The sequence below is a fragment of the Oryctolagus cuniculus genome, chromosome 13 (genome assembly GCF_051225735.1).
Source record: "Oryctolagus cuniculus isolate XC-2025 breed Fujian yellow rabbit chromosome 13, ASM5122573v1, whole genome shotgun sequence".
In the NCBI taxonomy this organism is placed as follows: Eukaryota; Metazoa; Chordata; class Mammalia; order Lagomorpha; family Leporidae; genus Oryctolagus; species Oryctolagus cuniculus.
This window is the reverse complement of record NC_142879.1, coordinates 45335062-45350907: the sequence shown is the minus strand read 5'-3', so window position 1 is coordinate 45350907 and position 15846 is coordinate 45335062. Positions and strand designations below refer to the sequence as shown.

General features: G+C 39.0%; 1 protein-coding gene across 1 annotated transcript in view; it reads right to left on the bottom strand.

The window, feature by feature from the left end:
- The window catches only part of MALRD1 (MAM and LDL receptor class A domain containing 1), a 407814-nt gene that overhangs the window by 56315 nt on the left and 335653 nt on the right, over positions 1 to 15846 (bottom strand). Inside the window, exons 30-31 of the mRNA XM_008268638.5 lie at positions 9872 to 10135; positions 4396 to 4521 (exon numbers count right to left, since the gene is read on the bottom strand). Of these exons, the coding sequence (XP_008266860.4) occupies positions 4396 to 4521; positions 9872 to 10135 (390 nt within the window). The remainder of the gene's footprint in view (positions 1 to 4395; positions 4522 to 9871; positions 10136 to 15846) is intronic.

Sequence of the window (15846 nt, the reverse complement as noted above, 5' to 3'; positions counted from 1 at the left end):
ACATATAAAATAAGCATTACATTACTTCCTTATAAGACTGGTCAAAACATGAAATTAAATTATGATACTTTCCACTTGTGAATGTTATTAATGAAGTATTAAGTGATTGCTCTCATTCACCTCTCTATATTTGGGTGTGTGGGGGTGAATGCCTGTGACACTAATTCATTCCCATTCCTCTTCCCACCTTCTCCTTCTCTTCCCACCCGCTCTCTATTACAATGTTGCCACCACCACTACCATTACCAAAGGCCAGGTGTATGTCAGGGATTATCATGGGCTTTACATCGTTACCTTTCTTAATCCTCATAACATGTGTTTACCATAGTCACTCTCATTTTGCAGAGAAGGAAACTGAGACCTCACATGGTTAACACAACTTGCTTTAACAACAAGGAAGAATGTGAGCTAGAACTAAATTCTAGACATCCAATTCTAAAGCTTGTTGTTCAAAAAATGCCAAATGATTTCTTACTCAGTTCAGAATTTCCGTTATGGCTTGTAGTTCTTGATATGATGGTCTCAAGAACCCCTCGAATCGTGTGGCATTTATGCCCCAACACAGGTAAATATGCACAGCCACAATAATCTGCACACAGCTGGAAGCGCATCCCAGGACCCCGATGGAACAGCTTGTGCAGGAAACCATGTGCCCAGTTGGTACAGACTGTTCTTTCTATCTTGAAATCTCTATCTTGAAATCCCTGCACAAGGAATGCAGGAGAGATGACCACATCTCAGAAACTTGAAGTAGCTCCATGGCACTTGCTTAAGAAGTTTTATGCTTTGTTTAGTTTGCTTTTAAACTATTCTGAAACATTCGTTGGGTCATATCATCACCATATGTTACTTATATTCATAATATCCCATCTTACAGTTTTCTATTTTTAGTGTCTTTTCTTAATTCTCCTTTTGACTATGATAGTTATAACCTGAGAATAAGGTTTATTCACGTCTACTGCAAATAGCTAGAAAAACACTTCCAGTTTAAATTTAGCCAAGCAAATTCTGGTCAATAATTTTTTATTGCGTAAGCAATCACAACTTGAAATAATATGCCTTTCTAATTTAACTTAGGAGCAGACAGGATTCATCAACATATACTTAATCTGCAACACATAAGCATGTCTGAACTTGATGTTTCCGTTAATGACTTAAGCCTTTAGGTAGGTGAGGCCATCTGTTGTGCAACCACTGTGGGAATTACTGGATGTTGTATGGATCCAGCTCACATAACTATATGAAATGCTACCTTAAAGGAATATGATATTTGGAAAGAAGATAATATGTAACTTACATTGACAAATCTTCATCATGGTGATGTTTAAGTGCAGTCTTAAGAACATAAGCATTGACTTTAACATATTTGACTGATAAGCCAAAAAGCAATAAAATATAAATGGAGAAAACCTAATACAATATGGATTTTATTTCTGAAAACTATGTTGAACTAGGTCTTTATTTTACTCTATACCATAGCTGTGCCAATATGAGCTACACTTTGTGAGTAAAGTATATATAACTGGTGGCTGGCTAAATAGGACAACAGATTTTATGTACAGGTTGTCCATGCTTGCTATGACTAGCAAGTATTTTTTTTCAAAAACCATTTTTAAAGATAATCCATGTCAACGAAGACAACAAAAATCATAACATGTTACAATATATTTGTGTTCCTAAATGACCACTCCAAAGAAAATCTCACCTTTAAGTAAATACATTTGACATTTGACTTCTGGATCTAAATATTTGTGTTAACCATTGCAAACAATGATTTTTTTTTTTTTTTTTTTTGGACAGGCAGAGTTAGACAGTGAGAGAGAGAGACAGAGAGAAAGGTCTTCCTTCTATTGGTTCATCCCCCAAGTGGCTGCTATGGCTCTTGTGCTGCGCCGATCCAAAGCCAGGAGCCAGGTGCTTCCTCCTGGTCTCCCATGCGGGTGCAGGGCCCAAGCACTTGGGCCATCCTCCACTGTCTTCCCGGGCCACAGCAGAGAGCTGGACTGGAAGAGGAGCAACCGGGACAGAATCTGGTGCTCCAACCAGGACTAGAACCTAGGGTGGCAGCACCACAGGCAGAAGATTAGCCTAGTGAGCCGCGGCACCGGCCCGAAACTATCTTTTTAATAGCTTTCTGATACTCCACACAGAATAACAGAGTTTCCTTTTGAGTAATTTACCTGAGAATCAGCTTGTCTAGTCTTATAATGCCAGAATCCCATATTGGAGTATAGATTTGAGTCCTAGCTACTTCTGCTTCCAATCCAGCTTCCCATAGTAGTCCCAGCTACTCTGCTTCTGAGCCAGGTTTTCCACTGGGAAAGCAGCAGAAGTTGGCAAAAATACTTGGGAACCTGTCATCCATATGGGAAACCAGGATGGAGATCCTGGCTTCTGCCTGGCCCAGACCTGGCTGTCGTGGCTATTTTGGTAAACGTAGATAGATCTTTGTGTGTTACTTGGCGACACACACACACACCATATATATGAATAGTTTAAAAAAGACAATGCCTATCTAGTAGTGAAACAATGCCAGAGTATGAGTATTCACCTTTACCTATTTCATTGGGTCAGATCTTCATTTCTTTTTGAATTAATAAAATTCAATGCAGTGTGAGTACGTACTTTCAGCAGTAATGTAATAGAAGACTTTTACATTATAATTTGGTTATGATTATCATACATTTGTCACTTTTCTCATGATATTGTCTTCTTTTGAAAGATACAAAGAATATATTCTTATTTAATTTTGGCATTACAATTTAGAAAATAATATTGAATATGTCCTTTTTTTTTTTTTTTGTTTTTTTTTGACAGGCAGAGTAGACAGTGAGAGAGAGAGAGAGACAGAGAGAAAGGTCTTCCTTTGCCGTTGGTTCACCCTCCAGTGGCTGCTGCGGCCGGCGCGCTGTAGCCGGCGTACTGCACTGATTCGAAGGCAGGAGCCAGGTGCTTATCCTGGTCCCCCATGCGGGTGTAGGCCCAAGCACTTAGGCCATCCTCCACTGCACTCCCTGGCCACGGCAGAGAGCTGGCCTGGAAGAGGGGCAACCGGGACTAGAATCCGGTGTGCCCGCGCCACAGGCGGAGGATTAGCCTATTGAGCCGCGGTGCTGACCATGAATATGTCCTTTATCACTGACTAATATTATCTTTTAGTTGTGACAGAATTATATTGTCTCTATTGTTTTATATATCTCCTACAATCAAAATTCAGTTATTCAGGAGAGAGATACAAACAATACACAACAAAGGTTAGAGAAACATTAACACAATCTTGTTAAGTTTAATAAGTTTACTTTTAATGAACAAATAAGTAAAGGAAGCTCTTTTGAAGAAAAAAAATTACTAGTTTTTATTTACTTTTTTTTTTTTTTTAATGAGAGGTAGGGGAAAGAGCAGGAAAGAGAGGAAGAGAGAGAGAGAGAGAGAAAGAGAGAGACAGAATGCGCTCTCATCCACTGGCTCATCCCTCAAATGCCCACAATGGCAAGGGCTGGGCCAAGCTAAATTCAGGAAACAAAAACTTAATCTGGGTCTCCTCTGTGGGTTACAGGGACCCAACTACTTGAATCTTCACTTGTTGCCTCCTGGAGTCTACGTTAATTAGCAGGAAGCTTGAATGTGAAATGGAGCTGGAACTTGAACTCAGTTACTCTGAAATGGGACTTGAGTGTCTTAAATACTAGGCCAAATGCTCACCCTTTGTATAGTATTTTTCCCCAAGGTTTTTATTTATTTATTTAAAAAGTAGAGTGAGAGAGAGGGAGAAACAAATATTTCCCATCTACTGGTTCACTCCTTAAATGTCCACATCAGCAGGGACTGGAAAAGGATGAAATCAGGAGCCAGAATCACCATCTAGGCCTCCTGTTTGGGTGACAGGAACCCAGGTATTTGGACCATCATCTGCTGCCTCCAGATGCATTATCAGAAAGCTAAATCAGAATTGGAGGCAGGGCAAGACCTTAGGTACTCCAAAATGGGATATGAGCCTCTCAAGTGGCAGCTTAACCCTCTGGGCCGTAATGCCTGCAACTTAACTATAGCTTTTTTTTTTTTTAATAATAACATTAGATTGTATCGGGTTACCTTATTGCAGAAATCAAACAACTTTTATAGAGGAGATTAAACACTAATAAGCTCAAATTATATTAAACTAACACTACATATATGATTTTTACTTAGTGAACATTGGATAGAATAAGCATATATTGTAAATTTTGTGATAAAGTTGGTGATTAATGTCAACATTATTCCAGCCTCCCAACCAATAAGGGGAGTTCAATTATTCCACGGTTCCCATTGTTTAGAATCTCAATTTTAATATTTTTATTGTCTGCAAATTAAGTTACTGTTCCTTTTGCAAAGAACATTAACATGCAAATGGAGTACCTGAGCAGCTGGACTCATCAGGTTGGAAATTCACACAGTCAGCAAAACCATCACAGCGGTGGAGAGCTGGGATGCAGCTATTAGAGGAGGTGCATACCAGAGCTCCCTCGGAACAGCTCTCGGTGGCTGAAACAAAGAACAATGATCATGATTGATCACCAAGAATACCTTTTTCCCAATGAATTTCTCATAATAATAAGACAGTTTCTTGTGGTATCTTTCACTTTTTCTAGTCCTGCATTTTACAAGATAATTCTGATTAGAGGAAAATTCAAACTCATTAAATTGAAACTTTCTGCAAAAAAAGTTTGTTGACAGAATAACTTCCCAGTTATATATTATTATGGACTGAATTGTATCCCCTCAAAATTCTTGTGTTGGAGCCCTAAGCTCTAATAGGAGGTAGTTAGGGTTGGGGTCATCAGGGCATGGCTCTACTCTAATGTGAGTGATGATTTTCTTACAAGGAGAGTGAAAGAGATAGAGACAGACAGACAGACACAGACAGACTTCAGCTGTGCATGCACAGAGAACAGAACACAGAGGATACAGCACCTACAAACAAAGGAGAGAGGCCTGAGGAGACGCCAGACCTGCCAATGCCTTGTCTTGGACTTCTGGCCTTCAAAACTGAGTGTTCTGTTGTTCAAGCCATCCCATCTGTGCTATTTTGTCCTGGCGGCCTGAGGAGACTAATGCATGCACTGTAGAGGTAGAATTGATCTCAGGTGAAAATTCAACATTTACCTCAAGGCAGATGTCTCTGTGCTCTGCTTCTTCCCTGATGTCCCTGAAATTATGTGCAATCAAAATGACAAAGATTACAGCTTAATTCAATGTTCATCATCTTCCAGCTGGGGCATAAGCCACGGGTGGTCACTGGTACCTGCTGGATGATAGGTGATGATATAGGAAGCTAAAACTCAATGGTAGGATTATGTGCCTTCATAGCACTGTGCTCAAGTGTCAGAGGGGTACTGTAGTCTCTTATTGAGGGCCACAGCAGAGCTTGACTTGACTTCAAGGGACAAATATAATAACTGATAGGGATGTTATTACTCACAAGATAGCTGCTGCTTCAGAAAAATATCTTTACCAATGCCCACAAGGAGCACTCAAAATCTGTTCCATGGCAATCTGGTCTGCAAATATTCATTCTCTCTCTCTCTCTCTCTCTCTCTCTCTCATGTGAATCTTGATTAATTCCCTGAGATACACTTTAGTCACTCAGAAGCCCAATTATTACAATTACTAGTGTGGAAAGTATATTCTTGTGTTCTCCTTTCCCACTCTCTAGTCTTTTCTAGTCTTTACAGCTTCCTATAAAGGAAAAGTCTTTGGTTTAGATTGATTTTATGAATTGGGGCTGGCTGAGAACCCCTCATTTCAAGCAGCAATAATGGCAAAACATATCTTTGTTTTCTTGCTTGTCTCAGGACCTGGAAACCTGCAGGTTTGGGCTTCAGGTTGGACCCCTGTTTTCTGGCTCTACTCTGTTTTTGGTCCATGCCAGTGTTAATGTTTACCTTGTCACTGAACCTTTTTATGTCATAACTCTTCTACCTAGCATTGTTATATGTCTGGAGCAGAGGGAATGGGTCAGAGCATGAACTCACTGTATTATTTGATTGGAACGTCTAGATGGATTTCAAAAGCAATAAATAATGGCGATATTGATCTTTTTAACCCTGCTCCTCTGAGTACCAGAATTTGGTGGAGATATGCCAAAGACAACAATCAATAATCAGAATTTTCTGGCATTAAACTCAGTTTCAAAATTAATAGCTCTCTTTTCATCAGATTTCCTTGTTGGTACAATGTGTAACAACATATTTGAAATTTGGCTGCTACCATCTTTAAAAAGTTCTTTGCAATAGAACAGATAAAATTAAGTTATCACCTTTTCAAAGCAAATTGATAAATATGATGGCACAGGAATAAACATCCTCATGTATAGATTTTGCACAGATTCTGCCAGTTATGTCACTTGATATTCTTTTCATGTACAGTGTATTGGAAAGAATTATTTGAGGTATTAAATCTAAGTTGTATTTATGAAATTTGTATTTCTTAAAAAATAATTAAAAAAAGAGTCAAGTAGGAATAGATTTGCAATACATTTTAAATTATAATATTTCCAGAAAAACAATCATCTGGCAGAGTGGGAATATAGTCTGTAGGTACAAATTCAGTAAAGTTTGATATTGGAATGGTGGGTAAAGTAGTTTGTCTTAACTGGAGAGTCTGGGTAAAGAAGTAGTACAGGCAGACCTCAAAAACAAGGTGTTTGGTGGGAGAGTTAGCCAATAGGTAGCAGCAGATTAATAAGGAAAACAAGACTCTGAGATCAGCATGGACTAGCTGCTTCTCTAGTAAAATGCACCACTTCTTACCAAGTAGTCCTCTCTGACTCCAGATTCAGACAACTCTCCCCTCTTCTCACACCTTTCAGTCTATGAGTAATAAAAGCCTCTACTCTTACTATCCTTGTAGCTTACTTATACATACTATTTCCCCAATAATGAATCCCTTATTAATATATTCTCTATACACACTATACACACTACCAGTGTGCCCTTTATTTATTGACAGGATAACAGCTAATAAAACACAGATGAAATAATGAAACTTTCTAGTAAACAGATTGCTATCTGAGGAGTATCAAGGAAAAGCGTGTTCTTAGTTTTATGCTATTGTGTTGCTCCATGTCATTAACCAGATTTTTTTTTCTTTTTGGGGCCAAATGGTATACTTTTGATACAAGAAATATCACTTCAGCTTTAAAAATATTAACATGTGTCCAGCAGAAAGACAATATTAAATATGAATTATTTTAAGTGTGTAATTCATCACAGGTTTGTCAAAACATTCTGATCATTGGAAAATTTATTTGTGCAAGAATAAAAGGCCTTCACATTTCAACTGATATTTATTTCGCTGCTTGACATAATAAACATCTCAGAATTCTTACGCCTACAACATTTAAACATGTACAAGGCACTTTTTTTATTCTATATCCCACTCCCAAGCCAACTTCTGGGAAGAACTGCCTACAGTAGATTTCTCTCTTTGTTGTTTTCCACATGCTCTTCATGAAGATTGATTTCAAAATTCTGCCCCACTTCCCCACTCTACTGAAAGTTCTGTCTCCCACATTACCAGGAAACACTTTTTCCCCAATTTATATTTTAACCCTAATAATATGCAATCTCAGAAATATTAAATATTCTCTGATACCTTTAAGATCACCTTGCTCTTTTTTGTTGCCTTTCTATGTCTATCACCATGGAAGGGTTAAATATACTGTTGCGGCATTTTGAATGAGTTAAAGACAATTAAAAAAGAAAAGCACCTACAAGAAGATCACATTGATTTTTGTACTTTTAAAAAAATGTTTAAGTATTTATTTGAAAGGAAGAGTGACAAAGAGACAGAGAATGAGAGAATGAGAGTTATAGACACAGATCAATCGATCAAGATATCTTCCATCTATAGATTCATCGTCCAAATGCCCACAACAGCCATGGATAGGCAATGGGAGGCCAGGAGCCTGGAACTCCTACTGAGTCTCCCACAAGGGTGAAAGAACTCACATCTGCTGCCTTTCAATCCTCATTAAGCAGCATCTTTCTATCTTCTCCTTCCTATGACACTTCTCATCCTCTGGTAACCACTATCACTGAATGCTCTTATTCGGTCATTTTCTCTAGCATATTTTTTCCTCATCAATTCCTAGTGTGGCCTTATATCCCTTTAGAGGCAAAATTTCATATGACCACCTAGTCTAATGCCAATTTTCCAATGAGTGCCTAAAATTACACAGTACTTTTCTAAACTTTTCTTTTAGTATCATGTATATTTGAAGTCAAAGATCATGTGATTATTTTGAACTTAATATGATCTCCATGAGCCAGATCTTAATGGGAACAGGGATATGTAATTTGGCAATATTTCTCCTCTCAATTCACCTCCATTTGCTTGCCTTTTCTCTAAGAAAATAGTACAAAATCTGACAAGTTGGTTTTATCAGAGAATATTGAGCAGAAACTAACATGGATATGAAAAACTAATCTCTATGTCTAAACCCAGAAGAGTTTCACTGATTTAAGGCTAAAGACTTGTCTCATTCGTCTTTACTCCTTTTCCAACAGTTATTATTCCAAATACCTACACTAAATGGGACACTGAAATAACCTTATTTTTCCCAACATTTCCCTATTATAGAGATATTCCAAGACATTAGTACTACTCAAAAAAGTGATTACTAGCATATAGTTTATGGACCTCTGTCACTGCAGCTCTTGCCAAGAAAAAATAATATAGTACTTTATTATAATAAGCCAGTGAGCAAATAAATAAATAAATAAAATGTTAATGGTGCTTAGCCTCCACCATGATTACATGCTTCCTTAAAGATACGTGTAACTCGGCCGGTGCCACAGCTCACTTGGCTAATCCTCCGCCTGCTGTGCTGGCACCCTGGGTTCTAGTCCCGGTTGGGGCGCCAGATTCTGTCCCGGTTGTTCTTCTTCCAGTCTAGCTCTCTGCTGTGGCCCAGGAAGGCAGTGGAGGATGGCCCAAGTGCTTGGGCCCTGCACCCACATGGGAGACCAGGAGGAAGCACCTGGCTCCTGGCTTTGGATCAGCGCAGTGCACCAGCCATGGCAGCCATTTGGGGGGTGAACCAATGGAAAGGAAGACCTTTCTCTCTCTCTCTCTCTCTCTCTCTCTGTCTCTCTCTCTCTCACTGTCTAACTCTGCCTGTCAAAAAAAAATAAAAATATAAGAAATAAAAAGATATGTGTAACTGAGTCTCAATTACATTCATCTTTCCATAGCTGATGCTGGCTGGTTGTAATACAATTAGAAGGTGCTGCACGCAGGGCTTGAGGTTTCGCATGTATCAAATCCTCACAGCCTAGAAAACTAGGTAGTACTGACCTCATTGCATGGATGATGAGACTGAGATAGGCGGCACTCAAAGAACAACCCCCAAATTGCACAAGTAGTAAGTGACAGGGATGAGGATCAAGCCTGTGTCCTTAGGATTTAATATCCCATGAACTCTTCATGATATGACAGCTGCTCAGGTGATTATCCAGTCTATAGCCCTTTTCTTGAGCTATTCACATGAATCTTGAAGGTGGGAGGAAATTATAATTGTTCTTCTTTGAAAAGATTAAAAATTCACAAGGGCATTCCCTATATGGAGGATCCAGGACAAATGGAAAAGTAAGGGAGGAAGGTTTAACAGAAATGAGTGTGGGCACCAAATGCTGAGCAAGGGCTGCAGGGCTACACGCTTTGCTTTACCATCTCTCCCTTCCCACCACCCCACACTCTCCCCTACACACAATGCTATTGATGATGGGATCATGCTGATATTCCACAGAACTTTATTTTGTCTTGCTAGTCCTCTTCATCATTTTGAAACAGAGTTTTCCCTTGGCACACAGAATTAGTGAAAATAACTCACGACAGCTGGATTCATCTTCATTAAAGTGACAGTCTGGTACTCCATCACACAGCAGGAGAGACGGGATACACTGGCCCCCAGCGCAGGGGAACTCCATTTCCCCACAGAGCTGAGGTGTGGAGCCAGTAGAACAATCCATTTCATCAGATCCATCTACGCACTCTTCTGAGCCATTACATATTCCAGAAAGAGGGACACACTGGAGTGTGTAGATACAAGAAAATTGATCCACACCACAGGATGGCGGCTGTGTTGTGGCAGGACCTAAAACAGAGAACAACTCATGTTAGCATTAAGAGAATGTTGAAAGAGAGAGAGAGAGAGAGAGAGAGAGAGAGAGAGAGAGAGAGAGAGAGAGACTGAGACTACTTTGTCCTCAGTGTTGGAAACATTGCAGGAGATGATATTCTTGAATAAGCATAAACCATTCTGGTTAGTGAAATTAGTTTCCAGTTAGGAATAATAGGATCCTACACATATGGTTAGAGAATATGTCCTATCTTAACCCGAGAAACATGTTTTATAAAAATGGCATTATTGACATGAAGACCCTTACTTTTAAACGAAAGAAGATATTTGGATCCAGGTGCTTTGCATGTGACTTCAAAGTTAGACTCTGCTTAAGAGTAAAGATACTTTTTGGAAAGGCACCCTCAAAACGTTAGAATTTAAAGACAATGGTATTACATAATTCAACGTTATATAATTCACATCCTATGCTATTTAGACAAGGTCATAGTCAAAGTGGAAGTTCTCTCCTGCCTTCAGAGAAAGGTGCCTCCTTCTTTGATGGCCCGTTCTTTCTGTTCTTTCTGCTGGGATATCAGTCACAGAGATCTTACATTTAGGGCTTTTTTTTTCCACCAGAGTGTCTATGCTTCCCATGCATGAAATACTCTCATGGGCTTTTTAGCCAGATCCGAATGCCTTAAGGGCTGATTCTGAGGCCAGAGTTCTGTTTAGGACACCTGGCATTCATTGAGTCTGCTATGTATTGCACTTCCCATGCTGGATTGTTCTCTCCTTTGTAATTCTATCAGTTAGTATTAGCAGATACTAGTCTTGTTTATGTGATCCCTTTGACACTTAATCCTATCATTATGATCAGTTATGAACTGAAACTGATCACTTTGACTAATGAGATGGCATTGGTACATGCCACCTTGATGGGATTGAATTGGAATCCCCTAGCACGTTTCTAACTTTACCGTTAGGAGTAAGTCCGAGTGAGCATATGCCAGACTGTACATCTCCTCCCTCTCCTATTCCCACTCTTATATTTAACAGGAATAACTTTTTAGTTACATTTAAATACCTAAGAACAATTGTGTGTTAATTAAAGAGTTCAACCAATGGTATTAAGTAGAAGAAAAAAAAACTAAAAAGGATAAAGTGGAAAGTTGTTTCTCGACAGTCAGGACAAGGGCTTTGATCAAGTCATTGTTTCTCATAGTGTCCATTTCACTTCAACAGGTTTCCTTTTAGGTGCTCAGTTGTCACCGATCAGGGAGAACATATGATATTTGTCTCATTGGGACTGGCTTATTTCACTCAGCATGATGTGTTCCAGATTCCTCCATCTTGTTGCAAATAACCGGATTTCATTTTTACTGCTGTATAGTTTTCTATAGAGTACATATCCCATAATTTCTTTATCCAGTTTTAGTTGATGGGCATTTAGGTTGATTGTATGACTTAGCTATTGTGAATTGAGCTGCAATAAACATTGAGGTGTAGACAGCTCTTTTATTTGCCAATTTAATTTCTTTTGGGTAAATTCCAAGGAGTGGGATGGCTGGGTCGAATGGTAGGGTTATATTCAGGTTTCTGAGGAATCTCCAGACTGACTTCCATAGTGGCTTGACCAGTTTACATTCCCACCAACAGTGGATTAGTGTCCCTTTTTCCCCACATCCTCTCCAGCATCTATTGTTGGTAGATTTCTGCATGTGAGCCATTCTAACCGGGGTGAGGTGAAACCTCATTGTGGTTTTGATTTGCATTTCCCTCATTGCTAGTGAACTTGAACATTTTTTCATGTGCCTGTTGCCATTTGGATTTCCTCTTTTGAAAACTGTCTATTGAGGTCCTTGGCCCATCTCTTAAGTGGGTTGTTTGTTTTGTTGTTGTGGAGTTTCTTGATTTCTTTGTAGATTCTGGTTATTAATCCTTTATCTGTAGCATAGTTTGCAAATATTTTTTCCCATTCTGTTGGTTGTTTCTTCACTTTCTTGATGGTTTCTTCTGCAGTACAGAAACTTCTCAATTTGCTGTAATCCCAATTGTTAATTTTGGCTTTGATTGCCTGTGCATCCAGGTTCTTTTCCAAGAAGTTTTGCCTGTGCCTATATCTTGCAGGGTTTCTCTGATGTTCTCTGATAATTCGATGGTGTCAGGTCGTAGATTTAGATCTTTAATCCATGTTGATTGGATTTTTTTGTAAGATGTAAGGTAGGGGTCTTGCTTCATGCTTCTGAACATGGAAATCCTGTTTTCCCAACACCATTTGTTGAATAGACTGTCCTTGCTCGAGGAATTGGTTTTAGATCCTTGATCAAATATGAGTTGGCTGTAGAGGTTTGGATTGATTTCTGGTGTTTCTATTCTGTTCCATTGGTCTATTCATCTGTTTCTGTACCAGTACCATGCTTTTTTGATTATAGCTGCCCTGTAGTATGTCCTGAAATATGGCATTGAGATGCCTCCGGCTTTGTGTTTGTTGCACTAGATTGCTTTAGCTATTTGAGGTCTCCTGTGTCTCCATATGGATTTCAACATCATTTTTTCCAGATCTGAGAAGAAAGTCTTTGGTTTTGATTGATATAGTATTTGATCTACAAATTGCTTTTGAGAGAATGGACATTTTGATGATACTGATTCTTCCAATCCATAAGCATGGAAGATTTTTCTATTTTTGGTATCCTCTTCTATTTCTTTCTTTAACATTTTGTAATTCTCACCGTAGAGATCTTTAACGTCCTTGGTTAAATTTATTCCAAGGTATTTGATTGTTTTTGTAGCTATTGTGAATGGGATTGATCTTAGAAGTTCTTCCTCAGCCATGGCATTGCCTGTTTATACAAATGCTGTTGATTTTATATCCTGCTACTTTGCCAAACTCTTCTATGAATTCCAATAATCTCTTAATCATTTTTGTGTTAAAGTTTACTTTGTCTGATATTAAGATGGCTATGCCAGCTCTTTTTTGGTTTCTGTTGGCATGTAATATCTTTTCCAACCTTTCACTTTCAGTCTGCATGCATCTTTGTTGGAAAGATGTATTTCTTGTAAGCAGCAAATAGATGGGTTTTGTTTTTTAATCCATTCAGCCATTCTGTGTCTTTTAACAGGAGAGTTATGGCCATTTACATTCAATGTGACTATTGATAAGTAGTGACTCTGCCCTACCATTTTTTCAAAGATATTTCTAATATATGCTTTGAACTTCATGTGGTCTTTTACTTACAGATTTTCTTCCTTTACCTTCTTTCGTATCGATGGCCGTGTTTCTGTGTGTAATACATCTTTAAGCATCTTTTGAGGAGCTGGACCAGTGGTTCAAATTCTTTCAATTTCTGTTTACTATGAAAGGTCTTTATGACTTCATTCACAAATGAGAGCTTTGTAGGATATAATATTCTGGGATGGCAGTTTTTTTATCTTAGTACTCGGGCTATATCTTGCCATTCCCTCCTAGCCTGTAGGGTTTCTGATGAGAAGTCTGGGGTGAGTCTAACTGGGGATCCTCTGAGAGTAATCTGACGTTTCTCTCTTGCACATTGTAGAATCTTTTCTTTATATTTCACTGTGGTGAGTTTGATTACAACGTATCGTGGTGAGGATCTCTTTTGTTCATGTTTACTAGGGGTTCTATGAGCTTCCTGTACTAGGATGTCTCTGTCCTTCTCCAAACCTGGAAAGTTCTCTGCAAGTATCTCACTAAAAAGGCCTTCTAATCCTTTCTCTCTCTCCATGCCTTCAGGAACTCCTAGAACCCGAATGTTGGTTTTTTAAATAGTATCCTGTAGATTGTCAACAATATTTTTTATATTTCTAATTTCCTCTTCTCTTCTTTGGTTAGACTATATACTTTACTGTGCTCTGTCTTCTAAGTCCAATATTCTCTCTTCTGCTTCACCCAATCTGTTTTTAAGGCTCTCAAATTTGTTTTTTATTTGTTCTAGTGAATTCTTCATTTCATTTTGGTTTCTTTTCAATAACTCAATTTCATGTTCTACTAAATTCCTCATTTCACTTTGATTCCTCCTTCAGATTTCATTTTCACAAGATAGATTTTCTGTCCTGTCCTGCATGGATTTCAGTAGTTCATGCATTTGTTTTTGATTGCTTCTAAATTTTTTGAATTACCTATCTTGAATTTCTTCTATCTCATCATCTTCATAATCTTGTGTTGGAGTGTCAAGTACATTTGTGAGAGTCATGATATCTTCCTTGTTCTTGTCCTCGGTTTCTGCATTTGTTGTTTGGCATTGTGGAGATATTCTTTGTTTTCTTCTTTGTTTTTCTTTTCGCTGTGGTGGCTTTTCTCCTTATACTATGACTCTAGATTGAGTGGATTGTCTGCTTTTGGTGAATCTCTAGAGGCTTGTGTTGGGTGTGGCCAGAGAGCTCTGTTCAGTTCTGTTCTTCAGGGTTAAGAGTGTGCCAAAGGTGACACACCCAGGTTTGGCATGGTAAATCTTCTCTCTCTCTCTCTCTCTCTCTTTTTTTTTTTAATTCAGAAGGGAAGTAATTCCACTCAGCTGAGCTCTTCTCTTGGATGACAATCAGTGCCTGAATGCTAGCCCCAGTGGGTAAAATATTTATCTGCTCTGTCCCAAGGACCACACAAAGGATCTGTGCAGTCCCCAGTGTAAGCTCAGATTTCCCCTGCAATGTCTCTCACCGGGTAGCCAAAGCCTCCCAAATTTGTGGCGTCTCCCACCGAAACTACTCACGTCTCAGCCACACTGTGAGTTCTCCCATGCACCCTCAGTTTTTTTTTTTTTTTTTTTTTTTTTTATTAACAGTCCTGGTTCATAAGCTCCACACATACACTAGTTCTTAGCCTCCTCTTATTTCTCCCCACCAGAGTCAGGTTTTTCTGCTTGTCTGAGGATGGGCACAGCCCTGAGCTGGCGCAGCTGTTACAATATGTCCAAAATGGTGCCTGCTCTATTGTCTCACTCACCTTTGTAAGGTGAGTGGAGAGAAAGAATTGTGGCTGTACCAGTCCCTTTTATTTTTTTTTCTCCCCTCTAGTTCAGCTGGTGCACTTTCCCCCATGGGGCTTCAAGCCTAGTTCCCTCTAGGCTCTTCCTGCCACTTTTCCGCCAGTGTCTCGGGCTACTGCGTTTTTGCCTAACCTCCCTTTCCAGCGCTGGTGTGTAGACTTGGCAGCTGGGCTCCTGAGCCATGGGTGCTCGTGCCCTCCATTTGGGTCCACCATGTTCCTCTAATTCCGGAAGAGTTTCCTCTGCAGTTTTTTCCCCAACTCTTCCCTGAGACTACAGTATTTCCACTTTTATTAAACTATATTTTCCTGGATTATCAGTGAGCTCCCTCCCTATTCCACCATCTTGGAGCCTTCCCTCAATATACTCTGTTTTTTCCAATATACTCTGGTTTTGTTGCACTAGGTTTTGCTCTGAGATCCCAATTTAGTGCCCAAAGACTGAATGCCACTGTATCTAAAGTGCAGATGAAGTCCTAGTTTAGTGTAAGATATTGTACTGGAATGAATCTTGAAGACAATCTTGTTCAAATCCAATCAACTCATGTGACAGATGAGGATCTTAAGTTCACAGCATTTACATATTCAAAAACTTAGCATTCAATAAACTTTCATTACATAAAAGTGTTCCTCAGCAAAGATTTGAGTTCATAAACAAATCATCATTGGTCAAGGGAAAGTAGTTATAGTGAGATGAAAGAAATGAGTTCTAATATTCTCTTTCACAAAATGGTGATGACAT